Source organism: Lissotriton helveticus, chromosome 3_1 (assembly GCF_964261635.1).
Source record: "Lissotriton helveticus chromosome 3_1, aLisHel1.1, whole genome shotgun sequence".
In the NCBI taxonomy this organism is placed as follows: Eukaryota; Metazoa; Chordata; class Amphibia; order Caudata; family Salamandridae; genus Lissotriton; species Lissotriton helveticus.
This window is the reverse complement of record NC_136061.1, coordinates 1,923,321,146-1,923,338,461: the sequence shown is the minus strand read 5'-3', so window position 1 is coordinate 1,923,338,461 and position 17,316 is coordinate 1,923,321,146. Positions and strand designations below refer to the sequence as shown.

At 47.4% G+C, this 17,316-nt stretch overlaps 1 protein-coding gene across 1 annotated transcript in view; it reads left to right on the top strand.

Moving 5' to 3' along the window:
• MINAR1 (membrane integral NOTCH2 associated receptor 1) overlaps positions 1 to 14,774 on the top strand; it is a 227,520-nt gene extending 212,746 nt beyond the window's left edge. Inside the window, exons 2-3 of the mRNA XM_078684065.1 lie at positions 7,182 to 7,445; positions 14,482 to 14,774. Of these exons, the coding sequence (XP_078540191.1) occupies positions 7,182 to 7,445; positions 14,482 to 14,679 (462 nt within the window). The 3' untranslated portion in view covers positions 14,680 to 14,774. The remainder of the gene's footprint in view (positions 1 to 7,181; positions 7,446 to 14,481) is intronic.
• The last annotated feature ends 2,542 nt before the right edge of the window (positions 14,775 to 17,316 follow it).

Below are 17,316 nucleotides of genomic sequence, written 5' to 3'. Positions count from 1 at the left end.
GTTCACTTTCCCTCCAACCACCTTTTTCCCAACCCTGGAAGAAGTTTTATGTCTGCCATTGTCAGGAGTACATTTCCAACCTTTCTCAGTATGGGAAAAGATTAGAGAAGATGTAGTGAAAACCCTCAAAACAAGCAAGTTAGTAGGTTTGCATAGACTCAAAAGGACATTCCCAGCACTGAAACTGTTGCTTACCATTACCTTCAGACCCAGACCCAGTATGTAGATCGACAGAAACATGGCAACATAAGGGAACTGCTAGTATTCAAACCCTACTATGAAAGGAGCCCTGGCATAATCACAGAGGCTCAGAGCTCTTATATAATGAGAATTCTGCCATAATTTGTCGCCGCAATACATGGCACAAATTGGACAAGTAGATTTTGTTACAGGATAAGTAGATTTATGAAGCAACCTGTCCCTCGGTCAAGTAGATATTTCATTAAATTCAACACCCCTGGCATGCCCTTCAAATTCCGTTCCTTCTTGCCCCTACTAGCTGCTATTTTGGGCAGAAAGTGCAGGGGAACCGGCGCAGGTGGAGGAGTCTGCTTTTCCCCGACCGCTATGCTTGATGTGGGCACAAGTCTGTTTCCCTAGTCCCTCTTAACCAAGCATGCTGGCCTCTGCCCCATGCACAGTACCACCGTGCCTGGGGCCTCACCGCCTGTGAGGGGCATTCACTAAGCTACCCCACACGCACGGCTGGCGTGGCACTGTGTCTCCCCGAGAATTACCACTTGCTTGTTCTGTGTGTGGTAGAGGAGCAAGGCACATGTCCACTATCTGACAGTGGGCAGTATGAGGGGATAAGCCTCTCCTTTTCCTGGGCTTCACTCTCCAGTCCTTTCAATCAACCCAAGGGGCGGGCCCTCTCATTGGCCACGCTGTTTCCAGCCGCTGTGTGTTGGTGTACTCCAGGCTCCAACTCACTTCCACTTGGATTTGCTGCCATTCCAGTCACTCATGGACTTCTCTGGCAGTTGTGAAAATGCCCCATGCTCTGCTGGGCTACCAGGCTCCTCCCAGCTCCTCTCGGGGCTCTTTGGTGGTGGCCATCTTGGGATCTGCTCCTGTGTCCGCACACCTCGCACTGCTGCTGCATCCTCCGCAACCCGAAGGGTGGCTCTCCCTTCTGAAGATGGGGGGGAGGGATAGTCAGACCACTATAATCTCAGCTTTGCCCCTCGCAGAACCCCCCAGTCAGTGTTTCAGTGGCGGGGGGGGGAGAAGGGACAGAGAAACACATCTCAATGAGCTGCCATCTTGGCTACGCCCCGAGATCGAGCTTTGGACAAGAATCAAACATGGAGTAGTCCTGGCACTGCGTCATCTTGTGCATGAAGACAAGGTTTCACCTCATCCACCCTGATAACCTTCTGGTTCATCCACACGAAGTCCCCGCAAGTCTTGGAGTCTCGGCTCGACCCCAGACACTACAGACAAACCTAGTGGGGATCTTTCCCAGACATCTGTTTGCAACCATTCTTACAGGGTTAAAAACCTTTTATCTTAGGGGATAGCACCTTGCACACTAAAACATTGTAGAAAAATTACGCTGAAAAACGAGAGAAGCTCCGGATCCACATCTAGGGGCACGGAAAGAAGGGCACTGACATCAGTGGGCAGGGTGGTGCTTATTTAGGCCCTCAAGTCACTTCTGGAGTGGAACAGCATTCATGTGGAGTCGTACAGTGCCTCCTTTCAGTGCTCCGAGATACTATGAATATGTTTCCAGATCTAGTCTGACGCCTGAGGAATATTCAAATGGTGAGGTATCTGCGACTAGAAGTCGGCATCAGAATCCTGGTTTTCTTCTATCCTCAATGGCTTCAGCAAAGAAGTTTTTTTGTTAATGCCTTTGGCTTTTTTCTCCCAAGGGTGATATATACTTGAGAACACCAGCCTATAACATATTCTAGTGTGTAGTTCAATCCTGGCTTCAGTTGCCCTTAAGTCAGGCAGTGGAAGACCCGGATTGCAGGTATGCATTCCAACCTGAACACACAATGACCGCTGCCCAGCCACTTCATTTCCTTTCCAAGCTCCTGGATGTCCAGCCCTGAGACTTGCAGCAAAGATGCAAGGGGAAGGAACAACGCGTGGCTAATAAAAGAGGCTAAGTGGCTGCAGCTCCCATCTCTGCACAGGCCTTGGGACATTCCTGCTAAAATAAAGAGCTTCTATAATACGCACTTACCAAAGCTGGAAGGCTTATTTCTTAAATGGCTAGAGTAACAAGCCTTCAGGTTTTACAACTTGGCATGCACACGCCAGCTTTATTCTGAAAAAGAATACTCATACATTCTGTTACTTGAGTGTCTTGCAAAAACTGCTGTGCTCCATGAAATTATCCTAATTTTAGTTGGAAGGGATGCATTGGGTATAAGCCCTACCTACAAATTTGTAGGTCTTATCAATACTGTTGTCAAAATTATTCTTATGGACTATACCAAAAACTTACTGTGGTTTTGGGCAAGCCCACTGTTTACCATTGGCTGGCTTTTTCAAATTTTATTTGCTTACTTCCTATTTGATGACTTTCCTTCCTCTTCTTGTGTTTGCCCCTCCCCTGGACCATAGCTTCTTTACCATCCTTTTGATTGGAAGGCTTGTGTCCTGCCACTGCTTAACTGCATCGCTGCAGCGGCTATTCCGCCACAGCGCTAAGGGGGCGGGGCGGCCACATGCTGTGTGACGGAACCGCTGCGTCATCAGCCTCGGTTGAGCTCAATAGAACGAACAGCGCAGGCGCGGAATCCATGCCGCGCAGGCTTGGCGGCCGGACCATGACGGAACCGCTCCGTCATCAGCACAGCGCCACCGCAGCTGATGACGGAGCGGTTCCGTCATCAGCACGTAAAGGGTTAAATTCAAGGGTAAATTCAAGGAACTAGTGTTTTCCTTTCATTTCAGCACACCATGCGAAAACACGTGTTTTTTTTCTCTCTCCTTAGTCTGCGTCTTCCTCTCAAATTCAAGCCCCACCATGCTTTCCATGTTGCTCCTGCCCTACCAGCCCGTTCACTGCATTCCCACTCCTGTCGGTCTTACTTTTATTTTTTTTAATTGCCTAACCCTCAACATTCTCATTGCTCTCCAGCTCCCTGTCGCCTCCCTGTGTAACTGTTCCTCTCCTCCCCATGCTCCACACATTCCCTTTCAGCTACTGTCTCTCTGTGGCAATCACTTTTTAACCGCTCCTCCACCTGCCCACCTATCTATTCCAATATGTTTGCCCACACTTCCCATACTGTCCTCCCACCCCTACACTTTTTTTCTTTGCTTTTTACTCCTTACAAGGAGGGCCTGGCAGCTGCAATTTGCTGCTGATCATTTCTTTTTTAGAAGGGGCTTTGCGCACATGTAACATATTTATTTTTTGTACTGCAAGATTGGTGTCTTCGGTGTTTCTTTTTTGTTGCTGAATAAGACCATTGGAAAAAGGCAATTATATTTTCTTTTTGCTGATGCTGAACAGCATCAGTAAAGGCATTGTCAAAGACAATAATTCTGTGTTAGCAGCAACAAAATCAATCAATCAATCAATCATGGGTTTGTAAAGTGCACTGCTCACCTGTTAGGGTCTCAAGGCATTGGGGGGTTTATGCATTTTGTTGGAGTCATTCAAAGAGCCAGGTCTTGAGGTTTTTCCTGAATTGGTGCAGTGTCTGGCTTCGCCGGAGGTAAAGGGGGGGATTGTTCCAGGTCTTGGCTATGAGGTAGAAGAAGGACCTTCCACCTGCTCTGTTCCTGTAGAAGCGCGGGACGGTGGTTAGAGCGAGGTCGGCTGATCTGAGGTTTCTCCTGGGGGTATGGAAGGAGAGGCTGTTGATGGGGTATTGTGGTCGTATGTTGTGGAGGGCCTAGTAGGCATGCATGAGTAGCTTGAAAGTTATTCTTCTTTCGACGGTGAGCCAGTGGAGGTGGCGGAGGTGTTGGGTGATGTAGTTGTGCTGTAGGATATCAAGGATTAGCCTGGCTGTGACATTCTGGACGGTCTGGAGTTTGCAGAGGAGTTTTTTGTTGATTCCGCCATAGAGGGCGTTGCGGTAGTCGAGTCTGCTGGTGATGAGGGTGTAAGTCACCGTTTTCCTGGAGTCGGGGGGTAACCATTTGAATGTTTTGCGTAGTATGCGGAGGGTTTTGAAGCATGCTGAGGAAACGTTGTTGTTCTGGCGATTCAAAGTGAGCAATGAGTCCAGTATGATGCCGAGGTTACATGCAAGGTCTGTCGGGGTGAGTAGTTTTCCGAGGGTGGGGACCACTAGGTGTCGTCCGACATGAAGGGAGTGGAGCCGAGAATGAGAACCTCTGTTTTATCTGAGTTGAGTTTCAGGCAGCTGTTCTTCATCCAGGCTGCGACTGCTTTCATCCCTTCTTGGACGTTGTGCCTGGTGACATCGGGATCTTTGGTAAGGAAGAGGATGAGTGGGTGTCATCTGCTTAGGAATTGATGTTGAGCCCATGGTTGCTGACGATGGTTGCGAGGGGGGCCATCTAGATGTTGAAAAGGGTGGGGCTGAGGGAGGATCCTTGGGGTACTCCGCATCTGGTCTCTGTCAGTTCTGAGAGGAAGGGCGTGAGTCCTATTCTCTGTGTTCCACCTGTGAGGACTGAGTATATCCAGTCAAGGGCCTTACTTTGGAGTCTGGTGGTTAGTATGCGCTGGGAGATGGTGTCAAAGGCTGCTGATAGGTCCAGGAGAATGAGGGCTGCTGTTTGGCTCTGGTCGAGGAGGGCGCGAATGTCGCATGTGGCGGAGACGAGGGCGGTCTCGGTGCTGTGGTTGCTGTGGAAACCCGATTGGGAGGTGTCTAGGATGTTGTTAACTTCAATGAAGTATGCTAGCTGGGTGTTGACAGCCTTTTTGATTACCTTGGCTGCGAAAGGAAGTGGCGAGATGGGCCTGAAGTTCTTGAGGTCCGTAGGGGCTGTGGGTGGTTTCTTTAGGAGGGGGTTGACTTTGGCATGCTTCCAGTTGTCAGGAACTGTGGCAGTCACGAGGGAGCAGTTGATGGTTTGAAGTAGCTCGGGTGCGATGGATGTGGCTGCCCTGTGGAAGATGTGTGGCGGGCAGGGATCTGAAGGTGCTCCGGAATGGATGCTCTTCATGGTCTTTTCAGGGTGTCTTCCGTCGTGAGTGGGGCCCAAGTAAGTAGGGTCTGTTGGATGGTGTCATTGGGGGTGGGGTTTGAGGCGGTGCAGAGGTCTTGGTCGTCGAAGTATCGTAGAGTGTTTTGATCTTGAGGTGAAAGAAGGAGCTCAGTCTGTTGCAGAGGTCTTAGGAGGGAGGGACGTCTGTTGTCTCGCTGTTGGGTTGGCAAATTCCTGTAAGATAGAGAAGAGTTCCTTGGAGTTGGCATTGGAGAGGATTCTCTCTTGGAGTAAATTATTCATTGTGGATTTGATGAGTTGATGGGGGCTGTTTTGTAGGTGGTGCGTGTTTCCAGAGTTTTGCTGTTTCTCCACGTCTTTTCTAGTCATCAGCAGGAGTGCTTGGATTCTTGGAGTGCCGTGGTGAATCAGTTTGCTTGCTTGTTGCGTCATCCTGTAGTCTTCTGGAGGGAGGCGAGTGTGTTGGCGCAGTTGGTAATCCATTGGTGGAGGTTGCTTGCCGCAGTGTTGGCATCTGTTGTAGTTGGGGGTGGAGGGCAGGTGAGAGCAGAGGTGGGGTGTTCTTCGGAGAGCTATCGGTTTGCCAGTGCTTATTTCAGAGTACCAGCAAGTCATGACCAGTTAAGTCATCCCAGTATAGAGTAGTCTTTCATCGTGATTGCATTTAAATCTCTCTCTCATTGCCCACGTCTTCCCTAGTGTGGCTCCCATTTATGTTAAGGATACCCCTGAAATATATTCTCCTTCTAGAAACTTTGGAAAGCTAAGATGTACATCCAATCTCCTGTTGAAAAGTTCTCCTTTTCAACAAGCCAAACTGGGTGAATGTTTTTTCGAGTTTCAAGCTACCCTTCTGTAGAGCTGTTTTGCCTTCAGCCCTGCATCACTTCCAACCATCTGTGGTTATATAGGGTCTTGAAATTTTAGATTTTTCACAGCCTGCTGGGTAGAAAATCTGGATTTTATTAAAGACACGGAGGCTAAGATTATGCAATCTCCTTTATTGCGTAGCTCACAGCAGCAACAATGAAAAGGTCTAGAACTTGAATAAACGTTACAATTGGGTAAATAGTCCATGAGCACGCAGTAGCCTTCCTTCTTTGTGCAGCGAACAAGATAACTTTAGAAATAAATTAGAGGACTTTGAAGCCAACACCAAACTTTAGAGAACTTAATGAAGTCATCACAACGATCTTATGAAGCAACTAATCTGAAAGAGAAGAAGAACAAAAGGGTAAAAAACATTCCCAGGGTGGGAGCAAAAGAGGTGGGATAATCTTAGCCTCCGTGTCTTTAATAAAATCCAGATTTTCTACCCAGCAGGCTTTATGGTCAACAGTTTGTTTCTTGAATTTGATTGCACTATTGCTATGATAACTTCCAGATATAAACCAGTGCTTTATGAGCAGAACTAACCTAACATACCAGTTCTGTGTAGTAGTGGCATTTATTTTGAAAGTTTTATGAACCCTCAGATTAGGTATGTAAAGGCAGTACTCCCAATATATGAAGGTACAGCAAGTGTTGCAGTGTAATATCACAGTATGTAATTGTAATCAGTGATTTGTTGTGCTGTACTCTCAGTAAAGGTAGGCTTGGTTATTTCTAAGGGATTATTTCAGGGTAGGTAGGTGTTCTTAGTAAAACAGTGTAATCCGAGTGTAGGTAAGTATCAAAGACACAATCTACTTTTTGTGCTGATACATATGGTCAATGATGCTTTGTATTAACAGTATTGCTAGGTATAGCCGGAGGCGCATTGTAAACTCACTGAAGGTAAGTATAATCAGTTAGGATGCGTAACATGCGTGTTACTTATACAGCACACTCTCAGAGTAGGTAGGTATAATCTGGGATGCAAAGAACTCTTAGTAAAAGTAGGTTTGGCTACTGATTCACTGTCGGCGTATGGAGGAATCATCTTGGTGAAAGTAGTAGGCCTTTCTAGTAATAAAGTGTTCTCTTGATGCACAGGGAGATTCAATGATGCAATGTGAATGTTCAATGATGTAATGTGATTCTGGTCATCAGATACTAACTGCATGTCTTCTCCTATGTCGCAGACGGACAGACAGTATGAGATGAGGCAGTCCCACAGAGCATCTAAGCCGTCCAAACCTTCCAAGGACTCCTTCCTGGTAGAACAAGTCTTCAGCCCTCACCCCTATCCTACGTCCCTCAAGTCACATATGAAGAGTAACCCGCTCTACACGGACATGCGCCTCACTGAGATGTCGGAGGTGAAGCGACCGCAACCCTCCTGGACCATCGAGGAATACACGAGGCATTCTGGAGAGAAGTGCAAGCTGGCCGCGCTGGACCTGCATGTGAGTTACCATCCTAGTCTGAGCTGTCTGCTTTTTTTCTGATACAGCTGCTCTGCCGAATTGCACTAATTTAGGGGAAGAAAATATTTTATGGAGACACTATGCCAGTCTGCCCCTGACCCCGCATTAGACAATGTGTGATGTCAGTAGAAAGGAAGCTGACCCCTATATTGGTTTGAGATATTGTGGGATTGTCCACCATGCCAGCCCTGCCCTATAAATCACTATGAGACGTGAGCACTCAGACATAACAATCTTTCCTGAATCAAGATTTAATATTCTGCCCAATGTGGGCACCACGTCAACTGCCCTTTAAAACAGCGTAATACTATGTGGCGTAAACACAAAATTTGTCTGCCTGTGAATTAGAGTAAAAGATCACCTTGTCATCTTGCCCCTTAAGTCAGACTAGGATATTGAATGAAAAGATCACCCTCCCAGGATGACCTTTTTAGTCTAGGAGTACCCAAAGGTCACTAAATCTGGGTTAGATATTCTGTGATGCAGGGACTATCCCATTTTGAACATGAATCAGTTTCACGTGTCCTGTATAACACGGGCACCTTGCCAGGCTCCCTTCTGAATCAGGGAGGTACTTGATGTCTGATGTGATTAGTTTTGCTGCGGCTTGTATACCAGAATATGAGTAACCAATACATAAATATTGTTAACTAAATATTGGTATCACAAATATGGCTCCATCGGGGTAGATTTTCTATTATTTACTCCAATAGGGCGATATTTACAATGACATTTATGACACAATATTTTTGACTAAAGATATTTAGGGCATCGGGTTCTATTCCTATACTTTGCCCATATGTTTGCCTGATACCTTTTTCCTGAATGATTCAACATTTGATTCTAGTCAGCTTATTTGCAAGGGTCAGAGGGGTCGAACCTTTGTAATTCTGTCGTTCTTTAAGTCCCTGCATCTCTTTTGCTCCTGTTGTGGCTGAAAATAAGACAGTGTCTTGTCCAATTTTTGGGTTCCTAAAGTCAAACATGTGGCTGGGCTCTGTCTCATATGTTCATGTCTTGCCTGGCTCTACCAAATGTTGATGTGATGCCTGTGACTATGTGTGTGCTCTATCCCCGTCACACTTCACCACCAACATAATTCTACAGGTCACTGTAACGCATCTGAGTCAGAAAAGAAATGAAAGCATGGAGCACCCTTCCCCAAGGCTCTGCCCCTGTTGCTGAAATAGAAGCAGATGTGAGGGGGGATTCAAACCCATGCAAGACGTGATCTGACAGAACATGCTTACCTCCGTCCTAGAGAAGATAAAAAAACATTCAGTGATCTGTAATGATATTCTGGAGAGAAAAAAAGCATGGTGCGAGTGGGTAAATGAATAAAACACAGGAACCTGCGAAGAGTAACACAACATTGCATACCCTGACTGCAGTGCTTATTTATGCAGGTGCTTTCAGGTGCTGAGCACTGGCACCTATTTCTCAGGGCCAGGTCTATTGAATGTTTCTCCTATGCACATCAGCACTGTGCACAGGCCATTAAAAAGCCCCAGCCTCGAGCAAGGCTTGTGCAGCTGTACGTTCGGATTTGGTGCATGCTGCTAGTTTGCTTGCTTTGGTGCGCACCAGTGCCTGGTCTTCAGTGTGGGGGAAGGGCAGGTGTGTTGCGTCAGGCGCAGTATAAACTGGACGAGCGATGAACTGGGAGCATAATTTCAGCTGCGCTACCCAGCAGTCTGCGCTGTCCAGTGTAGCCAAAGCTGCAATGTTAGGTGAGTTGTGTGTGCGTTATTTTACACACAACTGTTATTCTACAGGTGACAGAATAGTGCTTGGCCGTGGGACACCATCAATAAATTCCTGCACAGTGGCACCCGCAGGAAACTTCCCAGTAGCTGCCTGCCTCAGGAGCCCAGACAAGGCCTTGCAGCGTAATAACAAAATACAGGAAGCAGCTGAGGGTGGTCCGAAAGTGAAAACATTTCTTCCTGCCAGTCAGTGTATTATTACCACGCTCCTACCTGTCCCAGCACCATCTCGTCTCTATCACACCCGTCCCTTCTGCAATGGGCACCGTTGCAACCACAAGCACCTTGAAGAACACTTCCCATCCCTGCCCCTGTGACTGTGCCCCACCGCTACCTCCAACAATGCCCTCTCTCCACAGTGGCCTTCTCCCACTATCCCAGTGCCCCTCTCTCCACAGTGCCTTCCTCACCTGTATCTCAGTGCCCCTCTGCTTACAGTCCCCTTCCCCTCTGTATCACCATGCCCCTCCCTGCAACAACACTCGCTCACTCCTGTTACAGTACCCCTTGGCTCCCTCCCTCACTCTCAGAGCACCCCTCCCAACCATCGCTTTGTATTAAAGCTTGCACTGGGCCCTGAGTATCCATACTTTGAGTTTGCACGTGAGACCGTGAATCCCTTCTCAGTCTTAATAATAATAATAATAATAGGGGGTCTTGTAAAGCGCTTGGTGACGCACAACGGCGTGTCCCCGCGCTATGATGCGAGCGCTAGCAGGAGAAGGTACTAAGGTGGGAACCCACTACCGGGCATATAGAAATGTTTTTAGCTTGGCTCTGAAAATGGGCTCTGAGGGTTCCAGGCGCAACGCCACAGGAAGTTTGTTCCAGCTAGATGCAGCCAGATACCTGAAGGATCTGCCGCCCATCCTTGCTTTGGACACCTTAGGAATGGACAGGCGCCCCGAGCCAGAGGATCTGAGGGAACGAGAGGGCTCATATTGTGTCAGCAGACCCTGTAGGGGAAGAGGTGCCCTGCCGTTGACGATCCGATGACAGGTGCATAATGCTTTAAATTCCACCCTGCTTCTCAACGGAAGCCAGTGCAGGGCCTGGAGCGCGGCTTTAGAAGCTGATCTTCTGGGCAGTCTGAGAACCAACCGGGCTGCGGCATTTTGTAAAACCTGCAGGCGGCTCAGATTCTTCTCGAGAGTCCCCAGGTAGAGCAGATTGCCATAGTCCATCTTGGACGTGACTAGTGCATGCACTAGTATTTGGCGGGCTTTGATAGGAAGGAGCTCCAGAACCTTCCTGAGGGTCTTGAGGATCCCGAACCAGGTACCAACCACCCGATTGACCTGGGGTCCGAAAGTTAGGTTGGAATCGAACCAGACACCTAGATTCCTCGCCTCCTGGCAGGGAATTGGTGCTGGTCCCAGGCAAGGTGGCCACCACGCCGACGTCCAACCCGCTCGGTCTCCCCCCACCACCAGCACCTCAGTCTTGCCTCCGTTGAGCTTAAGGCAGTTGGCAGACATCCAGGCAGCTAGGTCTTGCATGCATGCTCTGAAGATGTCTGCCGCAAGACCGGGTGCACGCGATAGGGAGATGACCAGCTGCGTGTCGTCGGCGTACGACACCATGCGCAAACCGTGACTCTCCACTATGGTGGCAACCGGGGCAACGTACAGATTGAATAGAGTTGGACTCAGGGACGAGCCCTGCGGCACCCCCTGGTCCAAGGCTACTCGCTCGGAGTAGCAGTCGCCCTGCCTGACTTGGAAACCTCGGCCAGATAGAAACGACTGGATCCATTTTAGCGCTGCACCTCCTACCCCTCCTTTGTTCAGACACTGTAGCAAGATGGAATGTGCTACAGTGTCGAACGCAGCGCTAAGGTCCAGAAGGATCAAGGCCATAGTATGGCCCTCGTCGGCACCCTGCCTGATGGTTTCGGATGCCTTGAGGAGCGCTGACTCCGTCGAGTGTCGAGGCCGGAACGCAAACTGGGTGGGATGTAGAAGATTGGTATCTTCCACAAATTGCATTTACTGCAAATTGGCCACCTTCTCCGCCACTTTAGAGAAGTAGGGTAGAAGAGAGATGGGACGCAGATTCTCCAGCTTTTTGAAGCTGATATTAGGCTTCTAGCGGAGGGGGAGCACCACAGCTTGTTTCCATTCCCTAGGAATAATGCTGGACCTGAAGGAGACATCCAACAGATGCCTAATGTATGGTTCTAGTGTCGTCAAGCTGTCCCCCAGCCGTTTAGGGGATGCTGGGTCCTGTGGGGAGCCTGATTTCACTGATCTTCATATTTTGATCAGGTCTTCTACTGGTGGGGTGGAGAAGTTAAGCAGCAGATTTTGTCCATAAGCCTCTCTTACTGATGCTTCAAACTCTCCCCCTGCCAAGGGTTGGGCAGGAAAGGCTGAATAAATTTTGGACACTTTGTCGCCAAAATAGTCAGCAATGCGATTGCAGGCAACAACTGAACAATCCTCTAATCCTGCCGAGGACTTGGGGACAGCCAGGGATTTATAAACACAGAACAATTCTTTCGCTGAATTCTCTGCACCCATGATCCTATCGGCATAGTGGGCAGTTTTCGCTCCCCTGATTAGGTTGTGATATGCCCGTCTATTGACGAGATATCTCTCTCTCGCCTGGCTGTCATAGGCTACCCTCCATTGCCTTTCAGCTCGCTTACAATCCCTCTTAGCACAACGCAGTTCCTCATTGAACCAGGGTGCCGCTCTCTGTTTACGGCCGCCCTCCTTCGGCCGGCCTAAAGGGGCCGTACGGTCCAGGGCAGCCGTGATACGGTCATTAAGCAATTTATTTGCCGATTCCGCATCATCACCTCCAGGGGGGCCCTCTGCGATAAGAGCCTCATTGAACTCTGGCAGGGAGAACCTGGCCCATTTGCGCCTGGGGTAATTAAGGGGAGTGGGGTCTGTCACCTTATGTTTAGGGAGAAGAATTTCAAATGGTACCAGGAAATGGTCGGTCCAGGGGAGGGGCACGGGGAGAGCCGCTATGACTTCCTCCCAGTTCGCAAATACTGGATCAAGCAAGTGGCCATGCTGGTGTGTTGGAAGCTGGCCCTTTAGCTCTAGTTGTAAGGCCTGAAGTTCTTGACGGAACTCCATCGCTCCTTTGTCCGACAGATCCTCTAAATGCACATTAAGATCTCCGAGTAGCAGAAACTTATCTCTCCGCAACGCTATCTCCGTGACGCACTCTAGTAGGTTACCTTTAAACCTTGCCAAACCTGGCCACTCGAACCAGGAGGCTTTCCCATGTACCCCCTAACAAGAGAGAGGATACACAGAGAATTTCTCAGCTTTGACCTGGAGAAAAATAGCTTTGACTCAAAATGTTCTATCAGAGGGACTAGGCTTTGTTGGGCGCTCTGTACCTCCCCCCCACCCCTACAAGCCTGCACCTCCAAAGAACCATGTCCCGTAAACCCCTGCTGCATACTTACAGCCTTATGTCCCTGTTGGAGAGAGATCAGAGTTTTGTCTAGTTGAAGTATTGACTGTAGCACAGAGGGGTAATGTAGAACATGTACCATGCAGATGACAGAACTATATTTATGTGGATAGCTCAGTGGGTTTCTGTTTTTTGTCACAGACGTCCTTTTGTTACTCGCTGATCATAAATTACAATCCTAATATAGCACCGGCGGCAGACTCCGTTGAATTTTGTGCTCTATTAGTTAAAAAGTATGTGTGGAAGCTGGTCTGAATGAAGGTTGAATGTCTGACTTCATTTGAAAATAGGTGGCAGTAGGATTTTGCCACTTATAGTCTGATCATGTAATAGGACTATGTGTTTGAAGCATGAAAGTGTGCTTCTCCATCAAGGCGTTATCCCAATGGTATAACTGACACTTTATTATATTTTATCAGGAATACCTATTGTGACATAAAACATCTTTTTATGGCATAAAACTTAACACAGTTAAAGAACCGCTTTTAAGTGCCTTGGACAACACTGCTGTGCATTGATGAGACAGGCCAAGAATGATACACTCCTGTCACCTCTCAACTTTACATACTTAATGACTGTATGTTCAATAAAGGAGAGGTGTACTCTTTGCTTGCTCTATCTCAGTATCTGCTTTTCTTCCTCCCCCTCACCTTTCACTCCTTCACTTCTCTCCAATCTTATTTCACTTTCTGCCCTACATCTGCGTTTTCTCTTAATCGCCACCTCCCCTCATTAAATGCTTTTCATTGTTCACCTTTCCATCTTTCCCTTCCACTCTACTCTCACACGCTCCCTCCGTCCACTTTTCTTCCCTTGCCTTTCTCCTCTTTTCACTTTTCCTTCTCATCAAGTTCCACTCCAATCTTGAAATCCCAATCTCTGCTTTCCACATTTCTCTTCACATTGTCTACTGCGTCTATCTTTGCCTTTAGACCTCTCCTCCTCCCTCATTCTCCCTTTTAATTTTTTCCTTCTTGCACATATGTTTATATCTACTCCAGGAATCTGTGTTCTATCTCAGGGTCATGAATTGAAATCTTGGTGTGGCCACTCAGTCTTTCATCTTTAGATAAAATTAGTGCAATTGAGCTGGATAACAACATTTTTAATTTGGTGTCAAGGCCCCCTCTAGTGAATATGTGCTTTACAAACATACATGGTGTGTTTCTTTCTCTATCCCTTCATTTCTTCCTTTCACATTCTTTTCTTATTTCCTCCTTCTTTCATCCATTACTTATTTATTTCCTTACTCCAGTGCTCCTCTTCCTGCCTGAATTTGTTATTGCCTTCTTTAATGTATTCCTTCCTTCCTTCTTTTCTTTCTTTTAAACAGCGCAGTGCAAGCACATTTTCTTTTGTGTGCAAAGCTGCCTCAAGTCCTCAAATGACCTTTCTCTAATTTGAGTTCACTTTTAAGTTTTTCTCATAGGCTTCCAATATGTTATATTATGTTATATTGATTTGTATAGCACACTAATCACCCAGGAGGGTATCTAGGGATTTGGGCAGGTGTGTAGGTGTGAGGGGCCTGAGTTGCTTTTGTGAAGAGCCAGCCCTTCATCTTCTTGCGGAACTCAATAAGGGAGGAGGTGACTCCGATGTATTGAGGCATGTGGATGTGGGCGGAGCCAATAAAGGGAAGTGGATGGGGCCACTGGAGGGAGTGGGCAGAGCTGGGGAAGTGGATGTGGCCTCGTGAAAGACTGTGAGCACCTGCACTTCATATTTTACAAATTAAGTACTGCCTGACTGTAGCTCCTCCCTTAAACTTGATACTCAACCTATTCACTCTTCCACTCTTTCAATTTCAGGGTCAAGAATCGTTAAACCCCAACAACTTGGAATACTGGATGGAAGACATCTACACCCCCGGCTACGACTCACTGCTAAAGCGCAAAGAGGCAGAGTTCCGACGGGCCAAGGTGTGCAAAATTGCGGCCCTCATTGCCGCCGCGGCTTGCACCGTCATTCTGGTCATCGTGGTTCCAATTTGCACAATGAAGTCGTGAGTTCACCAGCAGGCAGGCGGCCAGCGCCCTTCCTAGCACCCTCGCCTGACTGCCACGGTCTGACCACTCAACTTGAGAAGAATCTAGAAAGAAGCGCCAAGGGGCAGGGGCGTGATTTTTTGGCTGTCGGCACCTGCGCTCATACTGGAAGCGCCGGCCGATGTGGTGGGGCCGGCGTGACCAGCGGTCGTTATGTAGTATTCTTCATATGCAATATTTTCATTTATGCCAGCGACGAGGGACTGAGGGGCGCGAGGACCAGAGAGCGGGAAGAGGGGCGGCCATGTTGGAAAGGGCATCGCGGCGTTGTGCCAGGAGCAGGTGGCAGGGCCAGGCTGTGAAGACAGGCGCCAGCTCATCTGAATAGGGCAATAACCTCCCTCGGTGCTGCCGGGGAAGAGCCTGGGGAACTTGGCAGCTGCTCGTAAAACCACAGAGCCTTTCGGAAGCAGCGGCTGCACCTGCTTGCGTTCAGGGAAGCATGGACAGGAGATCTGCTCTCTGTTAGTGCAGCTCTTTCGAGACTTGTTCATTATGAAAGAGCTATGAGGAGAAGAGGGCTGTGTGTGTCGAGCCAAAAACATGTCACGTATAATTGCGACGTGGGCGCTTCCCCTCGGAGTGCTCGAGACCCGGCAACTCCTTGGCCTGGTCTGCTGAGAGAGACTCGCGGCAGCTGCCTGCCAAGGAGCACATGAAACGCAGGGCGTGGAGGGGGGATTCAGGGAGAGGTAGACTAGGAGAATGTTAGGATGCGTGAATTAACCGATACATGAGCTGCTTTTTGCAATAAGGAGAGAAAGATTCCAAACTTTTTATGGAATATGTAAAGGTGGAATTTATGGGTGATGACGTTCTTCCATACATTGCCAACAGTGTCGTGCTTCGTCATTTTTCCTGTTCCCTTTGTGTCTTTCTTCCTGTTACTCTTTGAGTCATGCTATGTGCCACCTTTGTATACTCTTTGGACTGCCCTTCCTGTAGTGTTACCCTTCATGTTATTATGTGTTGTCCTACATTTACATTTTACGTTGTCCTTCATTTACTTCAGCGTTGCAATTTGTATACTCTTTGTTGCCATTCATGTTACTATGTGTTTCACATCAGATTACTATCTGTTGCCATTTGTTTACTCTTCGGTTCGCCCTTTGTTTAGGCTTTGTGTTTCTCTTTGCTTGGCATTTTTCTAGTCTTTGTTTTGCCCTTCATTTACTCTTTGTGATGCCTTTCGTGGCACTTTTGTGTTGCTCTTCATTTACTCTTTGTGTTGCTCCTCTTGTTACTCCGTGTGTTGCCATTTGTCTGGAGTTTGTATTGACCTTCGTTTGGTCTCTGTGCTGCCTTTCATTTACTCTTTGTGATAGCTTTGGGGTTATTATTTCTTTTCCTTCGTGGCATCCCAGGAAATAGATGCAGAAGATTATACTGAGGGGCCTGAGTAAATGACAGAGTGCGAGGAACAGTCGTGTATATTTGGCTGCGGATAACATTTGCTCTGTGCCATCGGAGTGCACTATTCACCAGATATGCGCAAGTTGTTCACACAGGTCAGCTGAAAAGTTCAGGCTGATGTTTAGCTCTGCAGTACTGACACCAAACAATGTCTCACAGATGTGTGTGAGGGTAGACATGTGCAATAGAATGTATGGGGAGTAAAAGAATGTGTGCCAGTACCAATACACAATGTCTACACCTCAGAGGCGTGCTATAGCGCTCTGAATCCTTGTGTGTTTGGAGATATTTTTACAAAGGTGCCTATTTATGGTTCTAAAATCTTCTTTGAATTGAGTGAGAAGAAAAGTACCATTGCAAGAGAAAGGTAAAAGACATGTACAGCAATTAAGAAAAAGAATTACAAGTTTACATCTTAGCCCCTCTGTTCAACAGTTTATATCGATTCATAGCCTGGTCTTTAGAGGTTATCATTACATGATCAAGAGTTATAATGGACCCAGATGACAGTGGGAGCAAAATAAACATGGCTTTTACCAGTTCTCGTCCTTCTATCCGACTGTAGCTAAAAAACCTACTGCCATGACTAACCAAAATGATCAAGACACAGTCAAATGTGCTGCCATCATGATAGCTGGATTAAATGACTGCAAGAGTATATAAATGATTGACAGGCTTCCAAGAATACAGAAATCAACAGGCGGACCTGTGATGGTCTTTCGCAATATAAACAAAACTCTTTATCGCTCATTTGGCTCCATGTAACTCCCAATGAACGCCTTTCCTTTTTTTAGGACTAATGTGTATGAAATTGTGAAATTCATAGGCACTATACTGTAATCTGTAATTTAGGGGCCTTTGGGCCAGCCACTCTCTGCCACTTGTGTCTTTCCACCAGATCCTTCAGCCATTGGCTTGAGATATTATTAATCAATCTCGGATCAGCCCACAGGAGTATTTAAGCTTTGGATGTTTGGGTGCATCCTTATTCTTCCACTCAAACTCAATATGTTCCATTTATATCTGAAATCAGAGGGCAAACAGACCAGTAGTACTGGCGAATGAGAGCTGACAATGACATCTGAGAAATTGGTGCTATGGAAAAAAGATGGCTTTATTTTCTGTAGCATCCATTTTTAAATGCTTCTATCTGCAATTTAGTATAATATGGATAGCATTTTACAC